Here is a 26,442-nt window from a genome sequence, read left to right as displayed (position 1 = left end):
AGAACACACTGAGAAGAGAACCGCTCCACGCTCGAGGTTTTCCGTTCATACGAGTCTAGAAGTGTGTGTGTGTGTGTGTGTGTGTGTGAAGGGTTGCGACACACTGACGGATGATGGACAGAGAAGACAGGAAAGCAAACTTCCATAGACTCCTATCAGGTGTGTGTGTGTTTGTGTGTGTTACTGTGACAGTATCATTGATCAAGGGACATCATATATCGCATCATGGCTTTTTGTTTGAATCATTTATGTACATCAGTTTCCTCTGATAATTTAGGGTTTCAACAGAGACTTGACTTCCTTCTTTTGTGGTTTGTTTGCAGTAATGCATCACGCCTCTTTACTCATAGTCGCTTTAATAGCCGGACGACACCAAAACTGCTTTTAAAACTCAAAAAACTTTCATGAAGTATTAGAATACAGTATTTTTAGTTCTTCATGTGTCTGAACGCATGTATGTGCACTGTAAAAAAATGTTTGTTCAAATTTACTGCAAAAACAACAACAAAAAAAACAGTATTTTTTTCAGCACAAATATCTAAAAATTAATAAATCAAGATATATTTGGGGCTTGTTTAATGAAAAGTTTATCAAAATTAAGTAAGTTTATGCTTAAAACAAGGAAAGATATCTGACAATAATCTTGCTTTCCCTTTGAATTAGGTTTTTTATTGCAATATTCTTGCATATTGAATTTTTTAAAAGTTGCCATATTGAAATAAAAGGCATTGGAGATTGCAATAAAAAAACGTTGCATATTCTTGCATATGACAATAAAAAGACAAGACAAAAACATTAAGCATTTATTTCATTGCAATTAAAAAAAATGTTTTGCAGTGTTGTAAATAAAACAAAGATTATGGTAGTGTTTTACAAGAAAATACTATTTCAGTCTTTCACGTTTAATTCAATGTTACTTGCCATTTCTTTGCAAAGTGATTTCTGAGTTTTTTTAACGATCATATGACGATATGAACGATGTTTGTCCGCACAGTCGAGAGCTGCAGCTCGGATGTGTCCAGCGACTCGTGTGAATACTATCAGACTGAGATATTCGGGCTGTTGCCGAGCTCACAGGCTCATCGACCTCACGCAGACGCCGTCACACATGATCCCGATGAGACTTTCGGCACGAACACAGTCTCCTGGAACCCCAGTGTCCCGCTCAGAGCTCTACCGGTCTGTCTGCAGGGCAAGAGAGACATCAGGTGAGTGAGAGGCTTCCCTGCAAGCAATTCTGCATTTAAAAGACGTCTAGAATAAAACAAGGCGAAATTTGGGCTGTCAGTGAAAATGTAATAGACGTTTAAACCATCGCCCGAAAATAAACTAGTCATCAATTAGATAGCAAAGAAATGAAATGAGTTTAGAAATTAAACCAAACACCTTCTAAACACTGTTTACTTCATCTCGTTTATCTGTTTATCATACATCTCGCAAGTTATTTTGGAAAAACGTATCCAAATTCAAGGTTATTTTGTCTAGAAGTGTGTTACTCATAGCTGGACTATATCAGGTCTACAGTTAACATAGACGGTGAATGACGGCTGTTGTTTGCTGGGTTCAGTTCATAGTGTTAGTTGTGCTAGTTGCTCATTTGTATATTCTAGCGCAGTGGTTCAGAAACAGAGGCCGGGCTCCACTAGGGGGCGCAGGATGACTTAAAATGATTTAAATTAATTAAAGTCCCCCTGTGGTGAAAATCCAGCTTTAAATGTTGTTTATGTGTCTATGTGGTGTTTTTAATATGCTTTAAGACAAACCATGTGTAAATTCATAAGTCGACAGCATTGCTGAGTATTTTCTGCTTAAAACTGCAGTGAACCAAAGACAGTCTCAAAAACACGCTTTGAAATCGCTGGTGTTTCTGACGTCACAAACTACCTTGTAACCAATCAGATCAACGTGTGATCGTCAACGAGTGGATCTCTGAGTGAGTGAGTGAGTGAGTGAGTGGAGGCGGGGCTCATTTGCATATTCATAGAACTGCGAATACTAAATGAGGCAAGGGTGTCGAGTTACACTTAAATATAATATATTTAAATATGTAATTTTGTTGATCAAAGATGAGTTTTAACGGATAAAATGATTGACTACGGGGGACTTTAACATACAGCCTACTGTATTATATTTAATACGCCAATTTCAGAGGCCTCTAAATGATCAACATGATCGAAACCGCATGAAAAACCTGTTGCACACAATCTGTCGTCTTGATAGTTTAGACCTTTTTTAGAAAGTAAAATGTGTTTTAATGAACTGAAGCACACGGTTCTTCAAACTTATGGAATCACAAAATGAATTGTGGCTAATATAATAGTTCAGTGCTCCTAGTTACATTTATTCATTTAGCTGACGCTTTTATCCAAAGCGATTTACAATTGCTGTATATGTCAGAGGTCGCACGCCTCTGGAGCAACTAGGGGTTAAGTGTCTTGCTCAGGGACGCATAGGTGTGTCACAGTGGATTCGAACCCGGGTCTCTCACACCAAAGGCATGTGTCTTATCCATTGCGCCACCACCACCATAAAAGTTAAAACGAGCAGCTTTATCATATTTACAGCATGATTACAGAAATATCATAGCCTATATTGGGGATCCTACAAACGTTGTATTATAAGTAGTGGATTGAGTGAATTATACACAAACACATCGCCATCTAGTGGTCAGTTTCAGTCTTTCAGTTTTGTTTGTGCCAATCAGAGAGAGGCAGCATCTGCGGAGACGCAGCATTGGCTCCTGGGACTCGTGGAGGCGGAGCCAGCAAACCGCAAGGCGGCGCTTAAAGGAGGATGTGGGCGGGGCCCTGTCAGGACTGTTGCCATGGAGACACACGATTCATAAGATCGAAGGTGAGTGTGGGGTATGTAGTGGTGGGCAGATCGAGGCTTTGTGAAACACTGAAACAGTTGAAGCAAATGTGCCGTATTGTGTCGAGGCTTCGAAATAATCCACGGTGACCCCTAGTGGTCAGAACAGTGTAAATACAACCAAAAACCCAGGCCAAACATGCATAAAAATAACTTTTTCAAATCTATTGCAATATTTTTATTAAGAGTAAAATCTTTCAAATAAGATTATCAAGTTCTTATATCAATTGTCAGGGTTTGTTTTGTTTGTTCTATGAATGGCTCAGCTAAACAAGCCAATAGACTATTAACTACCATTATTCATTTTAATTATGAACTGTGTGTTAATGTACTTTCCCCTTAAAACATATTAGCGCGTGTGTAGTCACGTAACTCCGCCCCGTCCAGTCTGCGACATTGAAGCAACATGAGCCCCTTTCACACAGCGCGTTGATCCCGGGAAATTGCCAGAACAAACACCTTATGTGTGAACGCAAACACGACCCGGGATTGATGCCAGGTTGGGGACATAGTAACATTGCCGTGTTCAGTCCCGGAACGCGCGCTGTGTGAACAAAAGCCGTAATCAATGCCGTGTCGTAATGATGGCGCTAAGCCTGGATCGTTCGCCAGCGTGAAACGGTTCGTAATGCGCTAGTTTATGATCGAATCAGAGAAAAAAAATGCACAAGCGTGGCTTCTCGAGAGAAATCGCAGCTCATAAGCAAATTATAGACGCCGCTGGGACATGTCACGTGTCTTTGCGTGTTGTGTGTGTCTGTGTGAACGCACTCTGTTGATTCCCGAAAATCACTGGCAGTGTAAATGAACCAAAGTCAAACGAACCCGGGTCAAATCCCGGGCCACTTTATCCGTGTATTTTCCGGAATCTCTGTGAGAAAGGGAACTCAAACACTGAGTCGACTCAGCAACAGGAGCCGCTTGTAGCAAAGAAACACGCAAAAACAGAGAGAGACTGACAAACGCCCAGCAACACGTGCCTCCACTCCACAAAGCAGGTTTCCATAACACAAGCATTTACAAATGCTACACAATATGAAAAGGATTAGTTTTTTTAGTTTTATACAAGTTATATTTTACTTTTAAGATGGCAATATTTACAATAATTTATTTTGTTTACAAAAATAACTATTTTCTACATTTTTAGGAAACTTTCTTTTTACATTAAAACTTAATTACTTTTTTATACGACGTTTTTATTTCAAGCATTCTATGCTTTGTTTGATTTAATTGTTTGAAATATTTAATAAGTAAGCATTAAAAGCTATCTGTGTGTTTCCTTATTTTAGAATCACAAAGATAGGATTATGCACTATTTCATTTAAAAAAATAACTGTGAATATTTACAGTATAAGCCTTGCCAGTGACACATGTGAAATAATTTATTTTAAATAATCGTTCAATAATCGTAATCGAGGTAACTTGTTCGATTAATCGCGATTATGATTTTAGCCAAAATCGTCCAGCCCTATTTCAAAGTGTTTCGAAACGTTTCGAAATCGTTATGACGTAATGAAGCCTCGTTTACTGCAATCACGTGACTCTGGCAGTTTGATACACGCTCGAACCATTGATTCGGAGCAAAAGATTAGTAAAGGTTTCGAAGCTTCATGAAGCAGTGTTTTGCAATGAGTATGTTGATGTTAGACTAGGTAACTGAATCTGATCCACAGGTCAGTTTGGTGTCGGGGTGAAGGCGTACTTTGTGTTTCTGCGGTACTTGCTGTGTTTGAACCTGCTTTACTGCGTGATCATCGCTGGATCTGTGCTGGCGCCAACGCTGGTGTTCAGGCAGAACTCAGGTACGAACACTAAGACCAGCCGGTCTGCTGTCTCTTAACAGGCCCGTTCACTCTGAGGACAAGCAAAACTACTCGAGATTTGTTTAGCGAAAGCTTGTTTACCGAAAAGTTGATCAAAATTAAGTGAGTTTATGCATAAAAAAAAGGAAAGATATCTGCCAATAATCTTATTTTCCCTTTGATTTAGTTTTTTTTTATTGCAATATTTTTGCATATTGAATAAAAAAGTTGCCAATTTTTGCAATTTTTTATCAAAATGTTGCATTCTAGCGCATATTGCAAAAAAACTGTTGCATATTCGTGCATATTACAATAAAAATTTTGCATATTGCAAAAAAACCGTTGCATATTCTTGCATATTGCAATAAAAATGCTGCATTTTATCGCATATTGCAAAAAAAACTGTTGCATATTGCAATAAAAGAGTTCACATCACAACTATAACGATAACGGCACATTCAGAATGATATTGTTGGAATCACATTGAGCGATTTTCTTTCCAGCTGCTGAACGATAAAAACATTGACAGCCAATGGGAATCCATCCTGCTTTAAAAGCTCAAGTATTTAAAGCGGTGGACAACAAAACTGCAGCGCACTTTTAAGGCTCGTTCACACCAATAACTATAAAGATAACTATATTAGCGTCCACACCAGCGCACAATATCTCTCTGTTTATTATAAGCGCGGTGCAGATTTGTTGTCTGTCGCTTTAAATGTGCAGAAAGCAATTTCTGAGAAACTCTGCTTGAAATGGACCAGACCGAGCACCAAAACACACAATAGCCAATCAGCAGTGAGGGGCGTATCCACTCATTAGGAGGGAGGGGCCTGTGTTGCATAGTGTGTTCATGAATTTGTGGGCGGGGCTATAAAGTTAGGGGTGTGGTCCTGTTGGGTAGGGGCGTGTTTGTTTTGGTGATTACAAATAGCAGTTTCTCACAAATTGCTCACTGCACCTTTAAATGCTCAAGCTATTTAAAGCAGGATGGATTCTGATTGGCTGTCAGTGTGTTTATCGTTCATCAGCTGGAAAAAAACATTCTGAAAGTGATTCCAGAATCAGAATAAGAATCAATTTTATTGCCAAGTAGTGTTGTGCACATACAAGGAATTTGCTTTGGTAATAAGGTGTTACTGTTTGTGTAGAATCTGCTAATCTTTTTAGATTTTTAGAACTATATCTTTATCGTTATTGTCCTTGGTGTGAATGCTAATGTAGTTATCATTATAGTATTATTTACACTTATCATTTTTGGTGTGAACAGGTCTTCAGAGTCCCCCCCTTGGATATAAAGACATTTTTGTCGGATCAGTAAGTAATTTTATGATTATCGCTTTCTAATTTCCACACTGATCATCATTTTCAGATGTATTTAATTAACTCGTTTACCATTATTGAAAACTCACTCTCGATGACCAGAGAGGAAGAAAAGTCATGTGGTTTGTTATGCTGCATTTGCCTTTATATTGAGTTATGTTTCCTTTCTGTTAATGTAGTAAAACAGCTTTTATTCTATTTCTTGACATTCCACAACTGCCTATTGTTATTGTTTGTACATGCACAGATATAAATGAATGTATGGGGATTTCAGTTAACCAGGATATTGTCTTAAATGATGCAGTCTTTGTTAAGAGGCTTTCATTCTGTTGGCAAGGCTTAAAATGTTTAATTTTTACTATTTTTTTATCAGATGGTGCCATTTTTCCAGGTTCGGCCTATAAAGCAAATACTCGCTTTATTCCTGTTTTCTGATTCGTCATATTATAGAGCCAATTGGATAAATTATGCCACTATATTTGTGTGGGTGTGTTGGTATGGATGTCAGAGTGTGGTTAGTATGTGTTGTTATAAAAAAAATGTGTGTGTGTGTGTGTGTGTATGTAATATTGAGAGAGAAAAACTCAACTGCATATCTAAAATCCAGTCACTGTGTGACCATTGGAGTTCTGCTGCACCCAGTGGGGGAAATCTGTTACTGCGCCCAAACAAAATCTTTTAACGAAAGCTCATTTTTTGAGATATCAACCTCAAATTTGGAAAACGACTTATTTAGATTTATGGCTTTGATTTTCTAGCAGTTTTAGAGTTCAACTTGTTTCATAAAATATATATTTTACATAAAATAATGTTCATAAATAATTTTCATAAACCTATATAACTTTTTTTTGGATTTACTTATTTTATTTTACTTTAGCAATAATCTGCCAAGGGTCTTCCTTAAAATGATACCAAACTTAAGTCCCAGATTCAAATTTATATGACATTTGTGGACATTTTTGTCCTCTATGTAGCAATGTGTAACTTTTTTTAATTGATGCACAAGGGTTAATGGTTTACGGCAGTCAGATTTATGTTTATTTGGATGTAAACAAGGTCACTGTGTTATTTTTGTATCTGTCTTCAACACTGTGCATGCTCTTTTTCTCTCTCTTCTGTTCTGGTTCTGTGTTTTCCAGGGTGTTCTTGAAAACTCTCCAGTGTTTCATAGTTTCTACACTCGTGGGTCTCTTGATTTAGACTGTATAAACACTCCACTCCTCTTTCTACTTGGCATGATCTCTGTCCTCTTCCTCAGCATCATCATGGTGGTCCGCAGGTCAGATATTTACCCTGAGCTATTAGACCAATGTTCCTGCTTCAGTACAATTTACAGATTGAGACTTCAGCAGAAACATGCATTTGCTGCTCTTGACTGCTAAGTGGCACTATAACCATAGACTGAATCAACAGCATCATGTCTAACTGTCTCTCAGTTTGCAAATGCTGTGCATAAAACTAAACAGCTATTGAACTTGGAACATTCATATTGGCAACACACATGTACATGTGTTTCCCATTTTAATTGTTGTGAATGGATTCATTAATATGGGCCCCATAAAGGGACATGGTGATGGAAAAAACATGAGACACGAGGAAAGATTAAATTTTAAAGCTTTTGCATTCACTGGCAAAATTTTAGTGTTCCCAAAGAACCTTCGTATTCGCTCGCAAAAGTTTTGAGAATGAAAATATTTTTAAAATTCTAATAAGAAAACAAAGTTTCTTGGTAGAATGAGGAAGTTTTGCAAGTGAATGTAAAAGATTTGAGAGTGAATGCAAAATGTTTTATGAGCGAACGCAAATCTTTTAAGAGGAAACGCAAAGTTTCTCAAAATGCAACATTTTTATGAATGTAAAAGTTTTGAGACCGAATGCAAAAGTTTTGAGACCGAATGCAAAAGTTTTGTGAGTGAATGCAAAAGTTTTGATGCCAAATGTAAAAGTTTTGAGACCGAATGCAAAAGTTTTGAGACCGAATGCAAGTTTTGAGACCGAATTCAAAAGTTTTGATGCCAAATGTAAAAGTTTTGAGACCGAATGCAAAAGTTTTGTGAGTGAATGCAAAAGTTTTGAGACCGAATTCAAAAGTTTTGTGAGTGAATGCAAAAGTTTTGAGACCGAATGCAAAAGTTTTGTGAGTGAATGCAAAAGTTTTGAGACCGAATTCAAAAGTTTTGTGATCGTATGTAAAAGTTTTGAGACCGAATGTAAAAGTTTTGAGACCGAATGCAAAAGTTTTGAGACCGAATGTAAAAGTTTTGTGATCGTATGTAAAAGTTTTGAGACCGAATGTAAAAGTTTTGTGATCGTATGTAAAAGTTTTGAGACCGAATGTAAAAGTTTTGTGATCGTATGTAAAAGTTTTGAGACCGAATGTAAAAGTTTTGTGATCGTATGTAAAAGTTTTGAGACCGAATGTAAAAGTTTTGTGATCGTATGTAAAAGTTTTGAGACCGAATGTAAAAGTTTTGTGATCGTATGTAAAAGTTTTGAGACCGAATGTAAAAGTTTTGTGATCGTATGTAAAAGTTTTGTGATCGTATGTAAAAGTTTTGAGACCGAATGTAAAAGTTTTGAGACCGAATGTAAAAGTTTTGTGATCGTATGTAAAAGTTTTGAGACCGAATGTAAAAGTTTTGTGATCGTATGTAAAAGTTTTGTGATCGTATGTAAAAGTTTTGAGACCGAATGTAAAAGTTTTGAGACCGAATGTAAAAGTTTTGTGATCGTATGTAAAAGTTTTGAGACCGAATGTAAAAGTTTTGTGATCGTATGTAAAAGTTTTGAGACCGAATGTAAAAGTTTTGTGATCGTATGTAAAAGTTTTGAGACCGAATGTAAAAGTTTTGTGATCGTATGTAAAAGTTTTTAGACCGAATGTAAAAGTTTTGAGACCGAATGTAAAAGTTTTGAGACCGAATGTAAAAGTTTTGTGATCGTATGTAAAAGTTTTGAGACCGAATGTAAAAGTTTTGTGATCGTATGTAAAAGTTTTGAGACCGAATGTAAAAGTTTTGAGACCGAATGTAAAAGTTTTGTGATCGTATGTAAAAGTTTTGAGACCGAATGTAAAAGTTTTGTGATCGTATGTAAAAGTTTTGTGATCGTATGTAAAAGTTTTGAGACCGAATGTAAAAGTTTTGAGACCGAATGTAAAAGTTTTGTGATCGTATGTAAAAATTTTGAGACCGAATGTAAAAGTTTTGTGATCGTATGTAAAAGTTTTGTGATCGTATGTAAAAGTTTTGTGATCGTATGTAAAAGTTTAGACCGAATGTAAAAGTTTTGAGACCGAATGCAAAAGTTTTGTGATCGTATGTAAAAGTTTTGTGATCGTATGTAAAAGTTTTGTGATCGTATGTAAAAGTTTTGTGATCGTATGTAAAAGTTTTGTGATCGTATGTAAAAGTTTTGTGATCGTATGTAAAAGTTTTGAGACCGAATGTAAAAGTTTAGACCGAATGTAAAAGTTTTGAGACCGAATGTAAAAGTTTTGTGATCGTATGTAAAAGTTTAGACCGAATGTAAAAGTTTTGAGACCGAATGTAAAAGTTTTGTGATCGTATGTAAAAGTTTTGAGACCGAATGTAAAAGTTTTGTGATCGTATGTAAAAGTTTTGAGACCGAATGTAAAAGTTTTGTGATCGTATGTAAAAGTTTTGAGACCGAATGTAAAAGTTTTGAGACCGAATGTAAAAGTTTTGTGATCGTATGTAAAAATTTTGAGACCGAATGTAAAAGTTTTGTGATCGTATGTAAAAGTTTTGTGATCGTATGTAAAAGTTTTGTGATCGTATGTAAAAGTTTAGACCGAATGTAAAAGTTTTGAGACCGAATGTAAAAGTTTTGTGATCGTATGTAAAAGTTTTGAGACCGAATGTAAAAGTTTTGTGATCGTATGTAAAAGTTTAGACCGAATGTAAAAGTTTTGAGACCGAATGTAAAAGTTTTGAGACCGAATGTAAAAGTTTTGTGATCGTATGTAAAAGTTTTGAGACCGAATGTAAAAGTTTTGAGACCGAATGTAAAAGTTTTGTGATCGTATGTAAAAGTTTTGAGACCGAATGTAAAAGTTTTGTGATCGTATGTAAAAGTTTTGAGACCGAATGTAAAAGTTTTGAGACCGAATGTAAAAGTTTTGTGATCGTATGTAAAAATTTTGAGACCGAATGTAAAAGTTTTGTGATCGTATGTAAAAGTTTTGTGATCGTATGTAAAAGTTTTGTGATCGTATGTAAAAGTTTTGAGACCGAATGCAAAAGTTTTGTGATCGTATGTAAAAGTTTTGTGATCGTATGTAAAAGTTTTGAGACCGAATGTAAAAGTTTTGAGACCGAATGCAAAAGTTTTGTGATCGTATGTAAAAGTTTTGTGATCGTATGTAAAAGTTTTGAGACCGAATGTAAAAGTTTTGAGACCGAATGTAAAAGTTTTGTGATCGTATGTAAAAGTTTTGTGATCGTATGTAAAAGTTTTGTGATCGTATGTAAAAGTTTAGACCGAATGTAAAAGTTTTGAGACCGAATGCAAAAGTTTTGTGATCGTATGTAAAAGTTTTGTGATCGTATGTAAAAGTTTTGAGACCGAATGTAAAAGTTTTGTGATCGTATGTAAAAGTTTTGTGATCGTATGTAAAAGTTTTGAGACCGAATGTAAAAGTTTTGAGACCGAATGTAAAAGTTTTGTGATCGTATGTAAAAGTTTTGAGACCGAATGTAAAAGTTTTGTGATCGTATGTAAAAGTTTTGTGATCGTATGTAAAAGTTTTGAGACCGAATGTAAAAGTTTTGAGACCGAATGTAAAAGTTTTGTGATCGTATGTAAAAGTTTTGAGACCGAATGTAAAAGTTTTGTGATCGTATGTAAAAGTTTTGAGACCGAATGTAAAAGTTTTGAGACCGAATGTAAAAGTTTTGTGATCGTATGTAAAAATTTTGAGACCGAATGTAAAAGTTTTGAGACCGAATGTAAAAGTTTTGTGATCGTATGTAAAAGTTTTGAGACCGAATGTAAAAGTTTTGTGATCGTATGTAAAAGTTTTGAGACCGAATGTAAAAGTTTTGTGATCGTATGTAAAAGTTTTGAGACCGAATGTAAAAGTTTTGTGATCGTATGTAAAAGTTTTGAGACCGAATGTAAAAGTTTTGAGACCGAATGTAAAAGTTTTGTGATCGTATGTAAAAGTTTTGAGACCGAATGTAAAAGTTTTGTGATCGTATGTAAAAGTTTTGAGACCGAATGTAAAAGTTTTGAGACCGAATGTAAAAGTTTTGTGATCGTATGTAAAAATTTTGAGACCGAATGTAAAAGTTTTGTGATCGTATGTAAAAGTTTTGTGATCGTATGTAAAAGTTTAGACCGAATGTAAAAGTTTTGAGACCGAATGTAAAAGTTTTGAGACCGAATGTAAAAGTTTTGTGATCGTATGTGAAAGTTTTGAGACCGAATGTAAAAGTTTTGAGACCGAATGTAAAAGTTTTGAGACCGAATGTAAAAGTTTTGAGACCGAATGTAAAAGTTTTGTGATCGTATGTAAAAATTTTGAGACCGAATGTAAAAGTTTTGTGATCGTATGTAAAAGTTTTGTGATCGTATGTAAAAGTTTTGTGATCGTATGTAAAAGTTTTGAGACCGAATGCAAAAGTTTTGTGACCGAATGTAAAAGTTTTGTGATCGTATGTAAAAGTTTTGAGACCGAATGTAAAAGTTTTGAGACCGAATGTAAAAGTTTTGTGATCGTATGTAAAAATTTTGAGACCGAATGTAAAAGTTTTGTGATCGTATGTAAAAGTTTTGTGATCGTATGTAAAAGTTTTGTGATCGTATGTAAAAGTTTAGACCGAATGTAAAAGTTTTGAGACCGAATGCAAAAGTTTTGTGATCGTATGTAAAAGTTTTGTGATCGTATGTAAAAGTTTTGTGATCGTATGTAAAAGTTTTGAGACCGAATGTAAAAGTTTTGTGATCGTATGTAAAAGTTTTGTGATCGTATGTAAAAGTTTTGTGATCGTATGTAAAAGTTTTGTGATCGTATGTAAAAGTTTAGACCGAATGTAAAAGTTTAGACCGAATGTAAAAGTTTTGAGACCGAATGTAAAAGTTTTGTGATCGTATGTAAAAGTTTTGTGATCGTATGTAAAAGTTTTGAGACCGAATGTAAAAGTTTTGAGACCGAATGCAAAAGTTTTGTGATCGTATGTAAAAGTTTTGTGATCGTATGTAAAAGTTTTGTGATCGTATGTAAAAGTTTTGAGACCGAATGTAAAAGTTTTGTGATCGTATGTAAAAGTTTTGTGATCGTATGTAAAAGTTTTGTGATCGTATGTAAAAGTTTTGTGATCGTATGTAAAAGTTTAGACCGAATGTAAAAGTTTAGACCGAATGTAAAAGTTTTGAGACCGAATGTAAAAGTTTTGTGATCGTATGTAAAAGTTTTGTGATCGTATGTAAAAGTTTTGAGACCGAATGTAAAAGTTTTGTGATCGTATGTAAAAGTTTTGTGATCGTATGTAAAAGTTTTGTGATCGTATGTAAAAGTTTTGTGATCGTATGTAAAAGTTTAGACCGAATGTAAAAGTTTAGACCGAATGTAAAAGTTTTGAGACCGAATGTAAAAGTTTTGTGATCGTATGTAAAAGTTTTGTGATCGTATGTAAAAGTTTAGACCGAATGTAAAAGTTTTGTGATCGTATGTAAAAGTTTTGTGATCGTATGTAAAAGTTTTGAGACCGAATGTAAAAGTTTTGTGATCGTATGTAAAAGTTTTGAGACCGAATGTAAAAGTTTTGAGACCGAATGTAAAAGTTTTGTGATCGTATGTAAAAGTTTTGAGACCGAATGTAAAAGTTTTGTGATCGTATGTAAAAGTTTTGTGATCGTATGTAAAAGTTTAGACCGAATGTAAAAGTTTTGAGACCGAATGCAAAAGTTTTGTGATCGTATGTAAAAGTTTAGACCGAATGTAAAAGTTTTGAGACCGAATGCAAAAGTTTTGTGATCGTATGTAAAAGTTTTGTGATCGTATGTAAAAGTTTAGACCGAATGTAAAAGTTTTGTGATCGAATGTAAAAGTTTTGAGACCGAATGTAAAAGTTTTGTGATCGTATGTAAAAGTTTTGTGATCGTATGTAAAAGTTTTGTGATCGTATGTAAAAGTTTTGTGATCGTATGTAAAAGTTTTGTGATCGTATGTAAAAGTTTAGACCGAATGTAAAAGTTTAGACCGAATGTAAAAGTTTTGAGACCGAATGTAAAAGTTTTGTGATCGTATGTAAAAGTTTTGTGATCGTATGTAAAAGTTTTGAGACCGAATGTAAAAGTTTTGTGATCGTATGTAAAAGTTTTGTGATCGTATGTAAAAGTTTTGTGATCGTATGTAAAAGTTTTGTGATCGTATGTAAAAGTTTAGACCGAATGTAAAAGTTTAGACCGAATGTAAAAGTTTTGAGACCGAATGTAAAAGTTTTGTGATCGTATGTAAAAGTTTTGTGATCGTATGTAAAAGTTTAGACCGAATGTAAAAGTTTTGTGATCGTATGTAAAAGTTTTGTGATCGTATGTAAAAGTTTTGAGACCGAATGTAAAAGTTTTGTGATCGTATGTAAAAGTTTTGAGACCGAATGTAAAAGTTTTGAGACCGAATGTAAAAGTTTTGTGATCGTATGTAAAAGTTTTGAGACCGAATGTAAAAGTTTTGTGATCGTATGTAAAAGTTTTGTGATCGTATGTAAAAGTTTAGACCGAATGTAAAAGTTTTGAGACCGAATGCAAAAGTTTTGTGATCGTATGTAAAAGTTTAGACCGAATGTAAAAGTTTTGAGACCGAATGCAAAAGTTTTGTGATCGTATGTAAAAGTTTTGTGATCGTATGTAAAAGTTTAGACCGAATGTAAAAGTTTTGTGATCGAATGTAAAAGTTTTGAGACCGAATGTAAAAGTTTTGTGATCGTATGTAAAAGTTTTGTGATCGTATGTAAAAGTTTTGTGATCGTATGTAAAAGTTTTGTGATCGTATGTAAAAGTTTTGTGATCGTATGTAAAAGTTTTGAGACCGAATGTAAAAGTTTTGAGACCGAATGCAAAAGTTTTGTGATCGTATGTAAAAGTTTTGTGATCGTATGTAAAAGTTTTGAGACCGAATGTAAAAGTTTTGTGATCGTATGTAAAAGTTTTGAGACCGAATGTAAAAGTTTTGAGACCGAATGTAAAAGTTTTGAGACCGAATGTAAAAGTTTTGTGATCGTATGTAAAAGTTTTGAGACTGAATGTAAAAGTTTTGTGATCGTATGTAAAAGTTTTGAGACCGAATGTAAAAGTTTTGTGATCGTATGTAAAAGTTTTGAGACCGAATGTAAAAGTTTTGTGATCGTATGTAAAAGTTTTGAGACCGAATGTAAAAGTTTTGTGATCGTATGTAAAAGTTTTGAGACCGAATGTAAAAGTTTTGAGACCGAATGTAAAAGTTTTGTGATCGTATGTAAAAGTTTTGTGACCGAATGTAAAAGTTTTGTGATCGTATGTAAAAGTTTTGAGACCGAATGTAAAAGTTTTGAGACCGAATGCAAAAGTTTTGTGATCGTATGTAAAAGTTTTGTGATCGTATGTAAAAGTTTTGAGACCGAATGTAAAAGTTTTGTGATCGTATGTAAAAGTTTTGAGACCGAATGTAAAAGTTTTGAGACCGAATGTAAAAGTTTTGTGATCGTATGTAAAAGTTTTGAGACCGAATGTAAAAGTTTTGTGATCGTATGAAAAAGTTTTGAGACCGAATGTAAAAGTTTTGAGACCGAATGCAAAAGTTTTGTGATCGTATGTAAAAGTTTTGTGATCGTATGTAAAAGTTTAGACCGAATGTAAAAGTTTTGTGATCGTATGTAAAAGTTTAGACCGAATGTAAAAGTTTTGTGATCGTATGTAAAAATTTTGAGACCGAATGTAAAAGTTTTGAGACCGAATGCAAAAGTTTTGTGATCGTATGTAAAAGTTTTGTGATCGTATGTAAAAGTTTAGACCGAATGTAAAAGTTTTGTGATCGTATGTAAAAGTTTTGAGACCGAATGCAAAAGTTTTGAGACCGAATGCAAAAGTTTTGAGACCGAATGCAAAAGTTTTGAGACCGAATGTAAAAGTTTTGTGATCGTATGTAAAAGTTTTGAGACCGAATGCAAAAGTTTTGAGACCGAATGCAAAAGTTTTGAGACCGAATGCAAAAGTTTTGAGACCGAATGCAAAAGTTTTGAGACCGAATGTAAAAGTTTTGTGATCGTATGTAAAAGTTTTGAGACCGAATGCAAAAGTTTTGAGACCGAATGCAAAAGTTTTGAGACCGAATGCAAAAGTTTTGAGACCGAATGCAAAAGTTTTGAGACTGAATGTAAAAGTTTTGAGACCGAATGTAAAAGTTTTGAGACCGAATGCAAAAGTTTTGAGACCGAATGCAAAAGTTTTGAGACCGAATGCAAAAGTTTTGAGACTGAATGTAAAAGTTTTGAGACCGAATGCAAAAGTTTTGAGACCGAATGCAAAAGTTTTGAGACCGAATGCAAAAGTTTTGAGACCGAACGCAAAAGCAATCTAATTTTTCCTCTGACATCATCATTGTGTCCATCTCCGTGTCCCTTAGGGTCTCCGCACACTGATGTCCATTCTCTCTTTCAGGACGGTGGTGGGATACAAACACTCGTGGCTCACTGGAAACCGCTTCAGTTCAAACCTGAGTTACAAGGTTTTCTGCGGGTGGGATTTCAGTATTCAGGACTCGCAAGCAGCATCACTGAAACAGAACTTCATCAGAAACGAACTGAAGGTGAGAAATCAACATGAGCTTCACGCATCTGTCATGTCACGTACATTTGCGAACGCAGCGTTAATAGCGCCATGCCCAAGATGCAGTGAAACCGTGCGTGTTATGTATCAAACCTGCAGTTCATCAGGTAATCAGCACCTCCCACTATACCGTAAATTGCGCGTATTTAAACGCAGACTCCGATATTCCCACTGCTGATGCTATGACTGTTTGAAATGATCCTGATGCCAATAATTGTAATGTAGCGAGGAGTTTCACAACTGGTGGAATGAACTGCAAGTCGGAGATTCGATGTCATCTTTGATTTCTTCCAGTAACTGTAATATTGCGTATTAATCTGAAATGCTTTTTTGTAATTTTGTTTTCACTCAACTGAAAAAGTGTAATTCTTGTGGCAAAAATCTTTTCCGCTCGTCTCCTTAGCCTATGTGTTCGTCTTGCTCGGATTACTGCTGCCATTACACCAGGAGGCATATGCCAGGAAACCCGCTTCCTAAGTTACTCCTGCTTTTAAGAGGCGGAGAATTTTCAGTGCAAAATAGAGGCGCGCTTTCACCGGCTTTTTCTGTACATAACGCGGAAGCAGTGTTGCCAGATTGGAAATGTCCAAGTATCGTACTAGAAGTTCAAAATTATCGTATTTGGAAGAAAATTATCGTACACGACTTAAACGTACAGAACAGCTAGTTATCTAGACCAACATGTGTAGTGGATTGTTCAGTTTTGTTGATGGGGGGGGGGGGGCTTATGCGGGAGACTTGGGAATGTGTAGTGTTGACGTGCGGGCCGGGCGACACCGTGTGGTGCCTGTGTGTGTGTGTGTGTGTGTGTATACGTGCTTGCGTGCAGGCAGGCGAGCCTGCGAAATGATTCGGGGTCAGAGGGAGAACGGTAGGATGTGTGTTTGGACCAAGCGTGCCGCACAAGCCCTGAAAAGTGAAGCCGAAGCGTCTCGATCGCCCCCCGGTGGCCGGTCCTAGTATAGCTCATAAACCCCGCCTCCCCATGTTATTCAACGGGACGTGAGACCAACTAAACAATTACATTACACTTCAGATATCTTTTTTCCAAAGATAGTTTCTGTCATTTACTGTAGTTTTTATCACGCTGATGTAATTTCAAGTGTTTGTTTTTAGTTAGTTATTTGATGCTATAAAAACGGCGCTATGGCGTACATGATTGACAGCTGTGATTGACAGGTTCTCTGAGCAAAGTAGTCACTGAAGCAACAACGGACTTTTTTTTGGGATCTTTGGAGGACTGAGTAGATTGGAGCTTTAAATTTAATATCTTAATTTCTATAATTAATTATTTGACACCGACATAATGGGTTGTTCTGCAGCAGAGCCACATGCTTGCGATTGATTCGGCGAGAGTGAGGGCGGGGCGTTGATTTCGCGGCTTTACTTCCTGCTCACTACTGCTCATGTCTGGTCCCGAAATCGCAACTGCGCAGACTCAAGTCTCAAGATGTTAGCGCCATATCGGGACAATGGCGGCTTCACTTCTCGCCAATGGAAGAGAGCGAAGGGGCGTCGTCCATCTTTTTTTACAGTCTATGGTTTGGACGAACGACTGAAAACTCTGAAACTATCGTTCATTATGGGATTTTTTTACATTATTGATCGTACATCGTACAGAGGTCAAAATTATCGTACAAATACGATTATTATTGTACATCTGGCAACACTGCGCGGAATACATAATTAGGCGAAGGTTTACGCTTCCCCACCCATCTCTTTATGTGACACTCCCACTTTCCCCTTGCCATCCCATGATGCATATGCATGACACAAAAAGCGCATTTTGCCATTTCCAGTTCCCGCGACAGGCAGTCTGCGCTTTCATCTGGTGCGTCCCGTTCATACATACCTTGCCATGGGTTTATGCGCACTTTGCGAAACAAATACGCCTGAAGTGGGCGCAAAAGCGTTAGTACATCTGGCCCTCATTGAGAGTTTATAAAGAGGTTCAGATACAGGAACAGTATTCCCATTGTGCTACATTTTTCTAAATGTCATAATTAATTTGTTGACAAACAACATTCATTTCTTCAATGAGTTCATTGTTTCTGCATTCAATTATTACATTGTTTAAATTAATACCTTTTTTCGCTAACAGTGATTTTGTATATGTACATTTCTGAAATACATAACTTAAATGGTTTCCTCTGATAACAGATCACTGTAAATTGTAATATGGACTCTGTAAAGCTGCTTTGAAATGATGTATATTGTGAAAAGCGCTATACAAATAAATGTGAATTGAATTGTGTGGATGACCTCTGACCTCTTATCCAGATGGATCTAGAAGAGCAGACGTTTAACGAGAGAGTCCAGCGCCGATCGCTCAGACTCTGGGTTCGGCTTATCTTCCTGCGGGTCTTTCTGAACTTCCTTGTGCTGGTTCTTCTGGGAAGCGCATTCGCTCTGATCTATTACACCATCTTTCTGTCACAAACTGAGGTACTGTACATGTATAAAAGTGAAACGAATAATTAAAGAGGCCATATAATCATGCCCTTTTACAAAGTCTTGATATTGTTTCAGGCTCTACTAGAACAGGTTTTCCTGCTTGAATGTTGATTATTTTCCTCATATTCTCCATTGTTGCGGCTCCTCTCTTCCCAGTCTGTCAGTAACGCTCTGTTTACTTCCTGTCTCTCTGAAGCCCCTCCTCCTGAAAAGCACACTGTGTTCTGATTGGTCGGCTGGAGCAGTGTGTTGTGATTGGTCGAGCGCTTCGAGTGTGTTTGGGAAATGTCCCGCCCCTTTCCATAACCGCCAGTGTAACACACTACTAACTAACTCAACCAGGCCCCGCCCCTTTATTCTGCGCATTAATTATTATAATGAGGAATATTTTGACGTGTTCGTTCCCGGAAGAAACTCAAGATACAATGGAGGCGTTTCAGGAGTTCAGAAACACTGACACTGATATAGAGAAGAACTGGAGCTTTCTCATGATCAAACAGCGACACTAAACACTAAACACTGATGGAGATGAGGAAAAGCAGAATAGATCTTTAAGAAAGTGAGCTCAGTTTTGTGTTTCCTAATGATTGTGTCTCTTGTCAGTCCGTGTCTCTGATGTTGGAGTATCTTCCTCCAATCACAATGGCGACGATAAACTACATATTGCCGCACATCTTCAATAAAGTCTCAGAGTTTGAAGATTATTCACTCACCATCCAGCTCAACCTCACCCTGATCAGGTCAGAAAGGTCATGCACTTTGACCTCTGGTGTGTGTTACATGTTCCTGTGGTATTAAATACAGCAATATCTCAACTACTTGATTTTTTTATTTAATTGCAATTTGCAAAATGTAAATTATCGCCCAGCTCTTTATATGAAGCTAAATGTACAACTTTATCCACGTACATACAGTATATTCACATGCAGTTTGATTGTTTATATCACTGCAAAATGTAAACTATACTATCATCCAGCTCTAATCTTCTAAATGCAACTATAAGGCATGAAGATATTATAAACATTAACCTCATGATATTCTGTAAAGCTGCTTTGAAACGATGTGTGTCAAAATAGGACTTGACTTGAAGTCATGTGAATATTACAGGAGTATTTTCCTGAAGTTGGCGTCTTTGGGCATCTATCTGTTCTCGCTCAGATCTCCAGCCAACCACAAGGTTTGTTCAGTTGTTTCTCTTAAACAACAATGAGATTACATGAAAGACAAATGGGGACTTTTGAACTCTTTTGACTCTTGAACTGTGCTCAGATTTGCAGAGAGAACGCGTTTGGGAAGGAGATGTACAAACTCACCATCTTCAACTTCCTGGAGTGTTTCTTCAATGCGTTTTTTGTGGCTTACCCAAGAACGTGAGTTACTTAAACTTTATTGAACCCGGGTTAGCTAAAATATTTACCCCTCAGGTTAATATTATTAGTTAGCATTTCAATACTTTAATGACACATTGGCTTGTTCACGGATGTCGGTTAATGCTCGTAAGACACAAATTATTATCTTTTTTAAATTGCTTTATTTTGATTTTCAAATGCAAAAGTATTATGAGCGAAGGCAAAATTTCCCAGAACACAATTTTTTTTTCTGCGAACGCAAAACGTTCTCGTAACGCAAAAGTTTTATGTGTGAACGCAAAGTTTCTCGAAATGCAACTTTTATGTCTGAACGCAAAACGTTCTTGTAACGCAAAGGTTTTAAGAGCGAACACAACGGTTCTCGCAAAGCACAATTTTTATGAGCGAACGCAAAGTTTCTCAAAATGCAACATTTTTATGTGCGAACGCAAAAGGTTCTCGTAACGCAAAAGCTTTATGAGCGAACACAAAGTTTCTCGCAAAGCAAAATTTTTGTGCGAACGCAAAGGTTTTAAGAACGTTTTATGAACGAACGCAAAGTTTCTAAAAACGCAACATTTTATGTGCGAACGCAAATCGTTCTCGTAACGCAAAATTTTTATGAGCGAACACAAAGTTTCTTGCAAAGAAAATTTTTTATGTGAGAACGCAAAGTTTCTAAGAACGTTTTATGAGCGAACGCAAAAGTTTCTCAAAATGCAAAATTTTTATGTGCGAACAAAGTTTCTAAGAACGTTTTATGAGCGAACACAAAGTTTCTAAGAACGTTTTATGAGCAAACGCAAACGTTTTATGAGCGAACGCAAAGTTTCTCAAAATGCAACATTTTGATGTGCGAACGCAAAACATTCTCGTAGCGCAAAAGTTTTAAGAGCGAACACAAAGTTTCTCGCAAAGCAAAATTTTTGTGCGAACGCAAAGTTTTTAAGAACGTTTTATGAGCGAACGCAAAGTTTCTAAAAACGCAACATTTTATGTGCGAACGCAAAACGTTCTCGTAACGCAAAATTTTTATGAGCGAACACAAAGTTTCTTGCAAAGAAAAGTTTTTATGTGCGAACACAAAGTTTCTAAGAACGTTTTATGAGCGAACACAAAGTTTCTAAGAACGTTTTATGAGCAAACGCAAACATTTTATGAGCGAACGCAAAGTTTCTCAAAATGCAACATTTTGATGTGCGAACGCAAAACATTCTCGTAGCGCAAAAGTTTTAAGAGCGAACACAAAGTTTCTCGCAAAGCAAATTTTTTATGTGCGAACGCAAAGTTTCTAAGAATGTTTTATGAGCGGACGCAAAACTTTTAAATGCAAGCGCAAAGTTTCTCAAAATACACAATTTTTATGTGCGAATGCAAAACGTATTCGTAACACAAACGTTTTCAAAGCGAATCCAAAGTTTTGTTCAGATATTTGGTTCTCATTACAGAACTACATATGTCAGAATATAATAAACTTTATTTATATATAGCTTCTTGGTGGAGAGGTTTCCATCCTCGTCGCTAGCGCAGATACTAGGCAAGAAGCAGTTTGAGATTCCCTTCAACGTGCTGGACCTGGTGAACAGCCAGACGGTCACATGGGTGGGTGTGTTTTACTGCCCCCTGCTGCCGGCCATCAGCGCCCTCAGGCTGATGATCCTCTTCCACCTCAAGAAGGTCTGATGTGTGGATTCACACTCTTCATCTCTCAAATCTCATTTTATTTCAAGCAACAAAAATGGTTTTATGGTTTTAGTTAAAGGGGTCGTCGGATCCCCGTTTTCCACAAGTTGTGTGTGATTCTTTAGGGTCTTCATGTAAAGTTTGTAACACACTTTGGTTTAAATTCCTCAATGGTTGTGTAAAACAACACACTTTTACCTCCTCAAAAACAGCTCTGTTCACAGCGACCCGTTTCAGTGCATGTCTCTTTAAATGATAATGAGCAACTGCTCACCCATGGGGCGTGTCCACACACTATATATATATATATATATATATACACACACAAGACACATAAAGTGATGCCTTGGCGGACAATATACAAATGGTTGAGGGCGGAAATAAGCTAATACGGGAAAATATGCTAATACGGGACAGCCCGTCAGTGTTCGTGGGCGGAGCATGAGCATTATGACATCATATTGCTCAGAAAATCTAAAAGCTTGATTATTGAGTGTGTTTAGACTTTTTGAGGATAAAAAAACGGAGTGAAAGTTTCATTGTATGAACACTGCGAAGACACATTTATATGCAAACACCATATAAAAGTGAATTTTGCATCCGATGACCCCTTTAACTATAATTACCCTGCTTCAGATTTTGATTTAGAAATAGCTAAATAATAATAATAACAATAATATCATCTGTGTGTCAGTTCACAGTGATGCGCTGTTGTGTTCCGGCTCAGAGAATGTTCCGGACCGCCAGTTCTTCGGTTCTCTTCCACTTCATGCTGTTGTTGGGTCTCGCCATGTCTGTGGTCACATTAGTGGTCAACATCAACAGGTACTGCTCAATACTGACATATTTGTACTAGGGCTGGGAGAAAAAATCGATTCACCTAGCTATTACGATTTTTTTTATTTATTTTACGATTATAAAATCGATTTTTTTTAAATTCCAGAATTGATATTAATTCAAATGAAATAGCTTTATTTTTGTCCTTGCTTATACGTAGACGAGGTTGACAGAAGATTGCCAACGCGATCTTTCAATTCGTGTCTATTAAACTTTAAAATCATATCGCAACATTCAAATCTGTGTTGCCGCTGACCCGGAGAGAGTCGCTATGAAACCGCTTCACGAACATCTTTTCAACATCATAGTATCATTATTTCTGTGATACAATGCTTCAAATTATCATAAAAGTTCTGGGATAAAAGTTTAACGTTATAATATAAACACTGATGTCTACGGTAGCGATCAAAATCAGCTTTTGATAGAAACTTGGTGCTTAAAATAACGCATTTATCATTACATTGTTTCGCCACTAGGAGGCGACAAGTGACTGTTAAAAATGTATTTGTCATTGAATCATTTATTCAAGAGAATGTAGTGTTGAGTGATGCTTCTGAAAGATGTGATTGTTTTTGTAAATATGATTCATCTTATACATCATGTTCAGTCTGAATAAGTGTATGATGGAGCTTCTCCCGATGGTCTAGTGTTAAAAAATCGCAATATATTGCAATATCAAATCGCAATACTTGTAGAATCGCAATTCTTAAAACAATTGCACTACAATATCGTATCGGCACCCGAGTATCGTGATAGTGTCGCATCGGGAGATCGGTGTATCGACCCAGCGCTAGTGTAATACAGTTTCAGGCAAATCCAGTGTTTTTCATGCTCTGGTCAGTTTCGGTCTATTTTGCTTCCATAATATTCTTCATTCACACTAGTGGAAAGAAAACATCCAAAAGTGTTTATTTTATTGCACTTGATCTCTTTGCGTCTGTCGATCTTTAAAGTCGGTGAGTTTGAGGCAGAAATGTTCATTCTAGCAGCTTCACACACACAGCAAACTTTACATGATGTTTTCTTTTCATATATATATATATGATTTGCCTGATTTATAGGACATTTCAATCCTAAAAATATGGAGAAATGTCTGTTGACAGTATTTCTGATTTATGGAGTGATTAAAACAGAACTCTAAAATCCCCTTTGGAAAAATGTTTTAATATGTTCAGATTTCTGTGCTGGAATTTTATGCAAATTAGTGCATATTCAATTAGATGATTCATAATTTGCATATTTCAAGTCCCCCAGTAGTCAATCATTTTATCCCTTAAAACTCATCTTTGATCACCAACATTACATTTAAACGTTTTTTCCTTGGAAAAAAAAACTTAATTTCTACAGGCAAATCTAATATATTCTGGAAGGTTGTTCATATATTATTCACCTGATTTATAGGACATTTTATCCCCAAAAACATGGTGAAAATGCTGTTTTTTCTGTCTGTCTGTATTTTCTGATTTATGGAAACTAAAACCAAAATCCCCTTTGGAAAAACCTTTAATATATCATCAAAATCAAACCAGAATTACGAATCTAGCTTTATCCAATGTTCATATTAACGTGCCTGAAATGCATGCAAATTAGTGCATATTTATTTAGATGATGCCTCATTATCATATTAAAACACAACATTTCAGAAACCTTAAACAAAACAGGTTTGCAATTGTTAATGTAAGTAATCAAGTATGGTGAATTAGTTCATTTGTACTCTATAGTGTCTTGGCCTGATAAAAACACATATTCACTCATAATATGTGAGCGTTATATTAGTGTGGTTCTCCTCACATGTTCATAACCGTATCCTGGCTTGTTCCCATCTGAGGTTTGTTCCGGGAGGCTGCGGCCCGTTTCAAGACAGAGACGTGTTTAATGTGACGAGTGTGTGTTTGAAGACGCTGCCCGAACCGGTCCAGAACACCATCCGCTACATCTCATCAGAGGCCTTCGCAATCGCTCTCATACTGGCTGAAGTGTAAGTGTGTGTGTGTGTGTGTGTGTGAGAGTGTCTGTGAGAGTGTGTGTGTGTGTGTGAGAGAGTGTCTGTGAGAGTGTGTGTGTGTGTGTGTGTGTGAGAGAGAGAGACTGTATATGTGTCTGTGTGAGAGTGTGTGTGTGTGTATGTGAGACTGTGTGTGTGTGTGTGTGTGTGTGTGTGTGTGTGTGTGTGTGTGAGCATGTGTGTGTATGTGTGTGTGTATGCGTGTGTGTGTGTGTGTGTGTGTGCGTGTGTGTGTGTGTGTGTGTGTGCGTGTGTGTGTGCGTGTGTGTGTGTGTGTGTGTGTGTGTGCGTGTGTGTGTGCGTGTGTGCGTGTGTGTGTGTGTGTGTGTGTGTGTGCGTGTGTGTGTGTATGTGTATGCGTGTGTGTGTGTGTGTGTGTGTGTGCTTCTAATGCTGGATCTGAAGCAGCAGTGATGGAATATTCTCATATCTAACGGATGTTTTGTAACGGATGTGTTTGCCAGTGTGATTCTGACGTCGTATGTGTCTCGCGGACGAGCCAATCGTAAAGCCATCGAGAGACTGAAGGACATGCTGGTGATGGTGAGTGTGTTACGCAAACAACGGAGAAGATTTACTTCCATTCATTCAGCAGATGCAAATAAAGAAAAACACAAACACAATGTTCAGCGTTGGCCAACATCCCCACTAATAAAAATATGCTCTAAGATCAATAAGTTAAGTTATGAAAACGTTATTTCTGAATGTTCAAAAACAATCTTTTTAAATGTGTTTTAAGGGAATATTCAATTTTTGTTTTGGATGTTCTCAAAACAATTGTGAAACATTGTTTCTTCTTGGTTATGTGAACGTTTAGAGAACACATTCATTCTTCACACATTATGGGATGTTACTTTTGAATGAACGTCTGAAACAAGTGGAACATTTAAAAAAGACGAACTAAAACGTTTCCGAAAAAAAATTCCATGAATGATGTATAGATAAGAAGTTTGTGTTAACGTTTTGAAAATGGAGCAGATTTCTGCACTATTAACGTTACTGTTCATAAAAGTAATGCAAGGTTTCTATTTCTTCTACTGAAGTAAATAGTAGAATGTGAATGTTAAAACACTTCTATGTGTGTGTGTTTTCTCTGCAGTGCAGCTCTGATAAACGGTTCTTGGTGAAACAGCACTCGACCATCACGAGACGACAGCTACGAACACGCTAACACCACATCCGTATGAGCAAACCAACACCATTAAAAACATTGTCTTCGGTTAATAAAACAGCGTGAGACTAAAACTGCTGCAACGACTTTTTGTCGCCTTTGGCTTTTGGCTTGCTTATGGAGACATTTAATTTTATATTTAACAATATTATTACAACATTATTTTCCTGTTATCTCTGCTTTAAAACAATGAGTATTGTAAAAAGCGCTGTATAAATAAAGGTGATTTGACTTGATCTGAAACTGCACACCAAAAACAAAGTTAAAGTAAATAATTTTAAAGTTTTCGTTAATATTTCTATGTTTTTCTATTTTCATTTTATTTAGTGTTTGAGGATTTTATGTCTGTCTATATAGTTTTTTATTAAGTTTTAGTATTTAGTAGAGCTGTCAGTTAAACACGTTATTAACGGCGTTAACGCAAACCCATTTTAACGCGATTATTTTTTTATCACGAGATTAACGTGCTTTTTGGCCTAGCAAACTTTGTAGGTTTTTTTTGCAAAAGGACGCGGCATGCGCGGCGCTGCGCTATGAAACCCATTCATTTCAATGGCTTGCGCCGCGAGAGGACGTTTTGTTGCTTCATCAACCAAAGCGCAAGCGGATCTAGCTAGACCGGAAACACACTTGTTGCGAGCCGGCCAAATAGTAGGTTAACGTTACGTTTTGAGTGGATGACGAGCGCGAGACGCCGAAATGGATGCCAGTAAGATTCTGAATTGAAAGTTTCTCTTGACAAGACCAAAGTGATCTGTGTGTTTTGTCATTGTGAACTGAGCTGTCATCGCAGCACGTCCAGTCTGAAATACCACTTGATGGACAAGCACACACACACACACACACACACACACACACACACACACACACACACACACACACACACACACACACACACACACACACAGCTTATGCAAATTCTGCAAACCCTCGTCAATATCAGGACCTCGTCAGTATTTCTTTCACCCTTTTATTGATGGACAGTGTTACATTGTGTGAGAGGTTATTTGCTTCAAGTGAGAATGTTTTAGTGTGAAATTGAACACAGTATTGTCAATGTTGTTTTCAATAAAAAACATTTGCACAGAGCAAGCCGATCCACTTTTTTATGTTGATAAGAGC

At 36.5% G+C, this 26,442-nt stretch overlaps 2 protein-coding genes across 3 annotated transcripts in view; one reads left to right on the top strand and one right to left on the bottom strand.

The window, feature by feature from the left end:
- The window catches only part of LOC143747522 (transmembrane channel-like protein 6), a 57,998-nt gene extending 42,278 nt beyond the window's left edge, over window positions 1-15,720 (bottom strand). The window contains exon 1 of the mRNA XM_077240315.1: window positions 15,587-15,720. The gene's annotated coding sequence lies outside the window, so the exon portion shown is untranslated. The remainder of the gene's footprint in view (window positions 1-15,586) is intronic.
- Window positions 1-26,409, top strand: LOC143747523 (transmembrane channel-like protein 7). 2 transcript variants are annotated; one of them, XM_077240316.1, is made up of 16 exons: window positions 1-159; window positions 995-1,208; window positions 2,705-2,853; window positions 4,545-4,673; window positions 5,941-5,987; window positions 7,133-7,272; window positions 15,654-15,801; window positions 18,102-18,266; window positions 18,879-19,015; window positions 19,383-19,452; window positions 19,545-19,645; window positions 21,115-21,301; window positions 22,002-22,132; window positions 23,973-24,122; window positions 24,614-24,692; window positions 25,249-26,409. In XM_077240316.1, the coding sequence occupies exons 1-16, from the start codon at window positions 111-113 to the stop codon at window positions 25,318-25,320; spliced, it is 1,968 nt and encodes a 655-aa protein (XP_077096431.1). In that variant the 5' UTR covers window positions 1-110; the 3' UTR covers window positions 25,321-26,409. The 2 variants fall into 2 exon arrangements, with proteins under 2 accessions (XP_077096431.1, XP_077096432.1); XM_077240317.1 differs by having other exon boundaries at window positions 28-159; window positions 25,254-26,409.
- Window positions 26,410-26,442: the final 33 nt, after the last annotated feature.

This window comes from Siphateles boraxobius, unplaced genomic scaffold (assembly GCF_051911475.1).
Source record: "Siphateles boraxobius isolate OS27281-9 unplaced genomic scaffold, OSU_SipBor_1 223, whole genome shotgun sequence".
Taxonomy (NCBI): Eukaryota; Metazoa; Chordata; class Actinopteri; order Cypriniformes; family Leuciscidae; genus Siphateles; species Siphateles boraxobius.
This window is presented reverse-complemented; position numbering and strand designations above follow the sequence as displayed.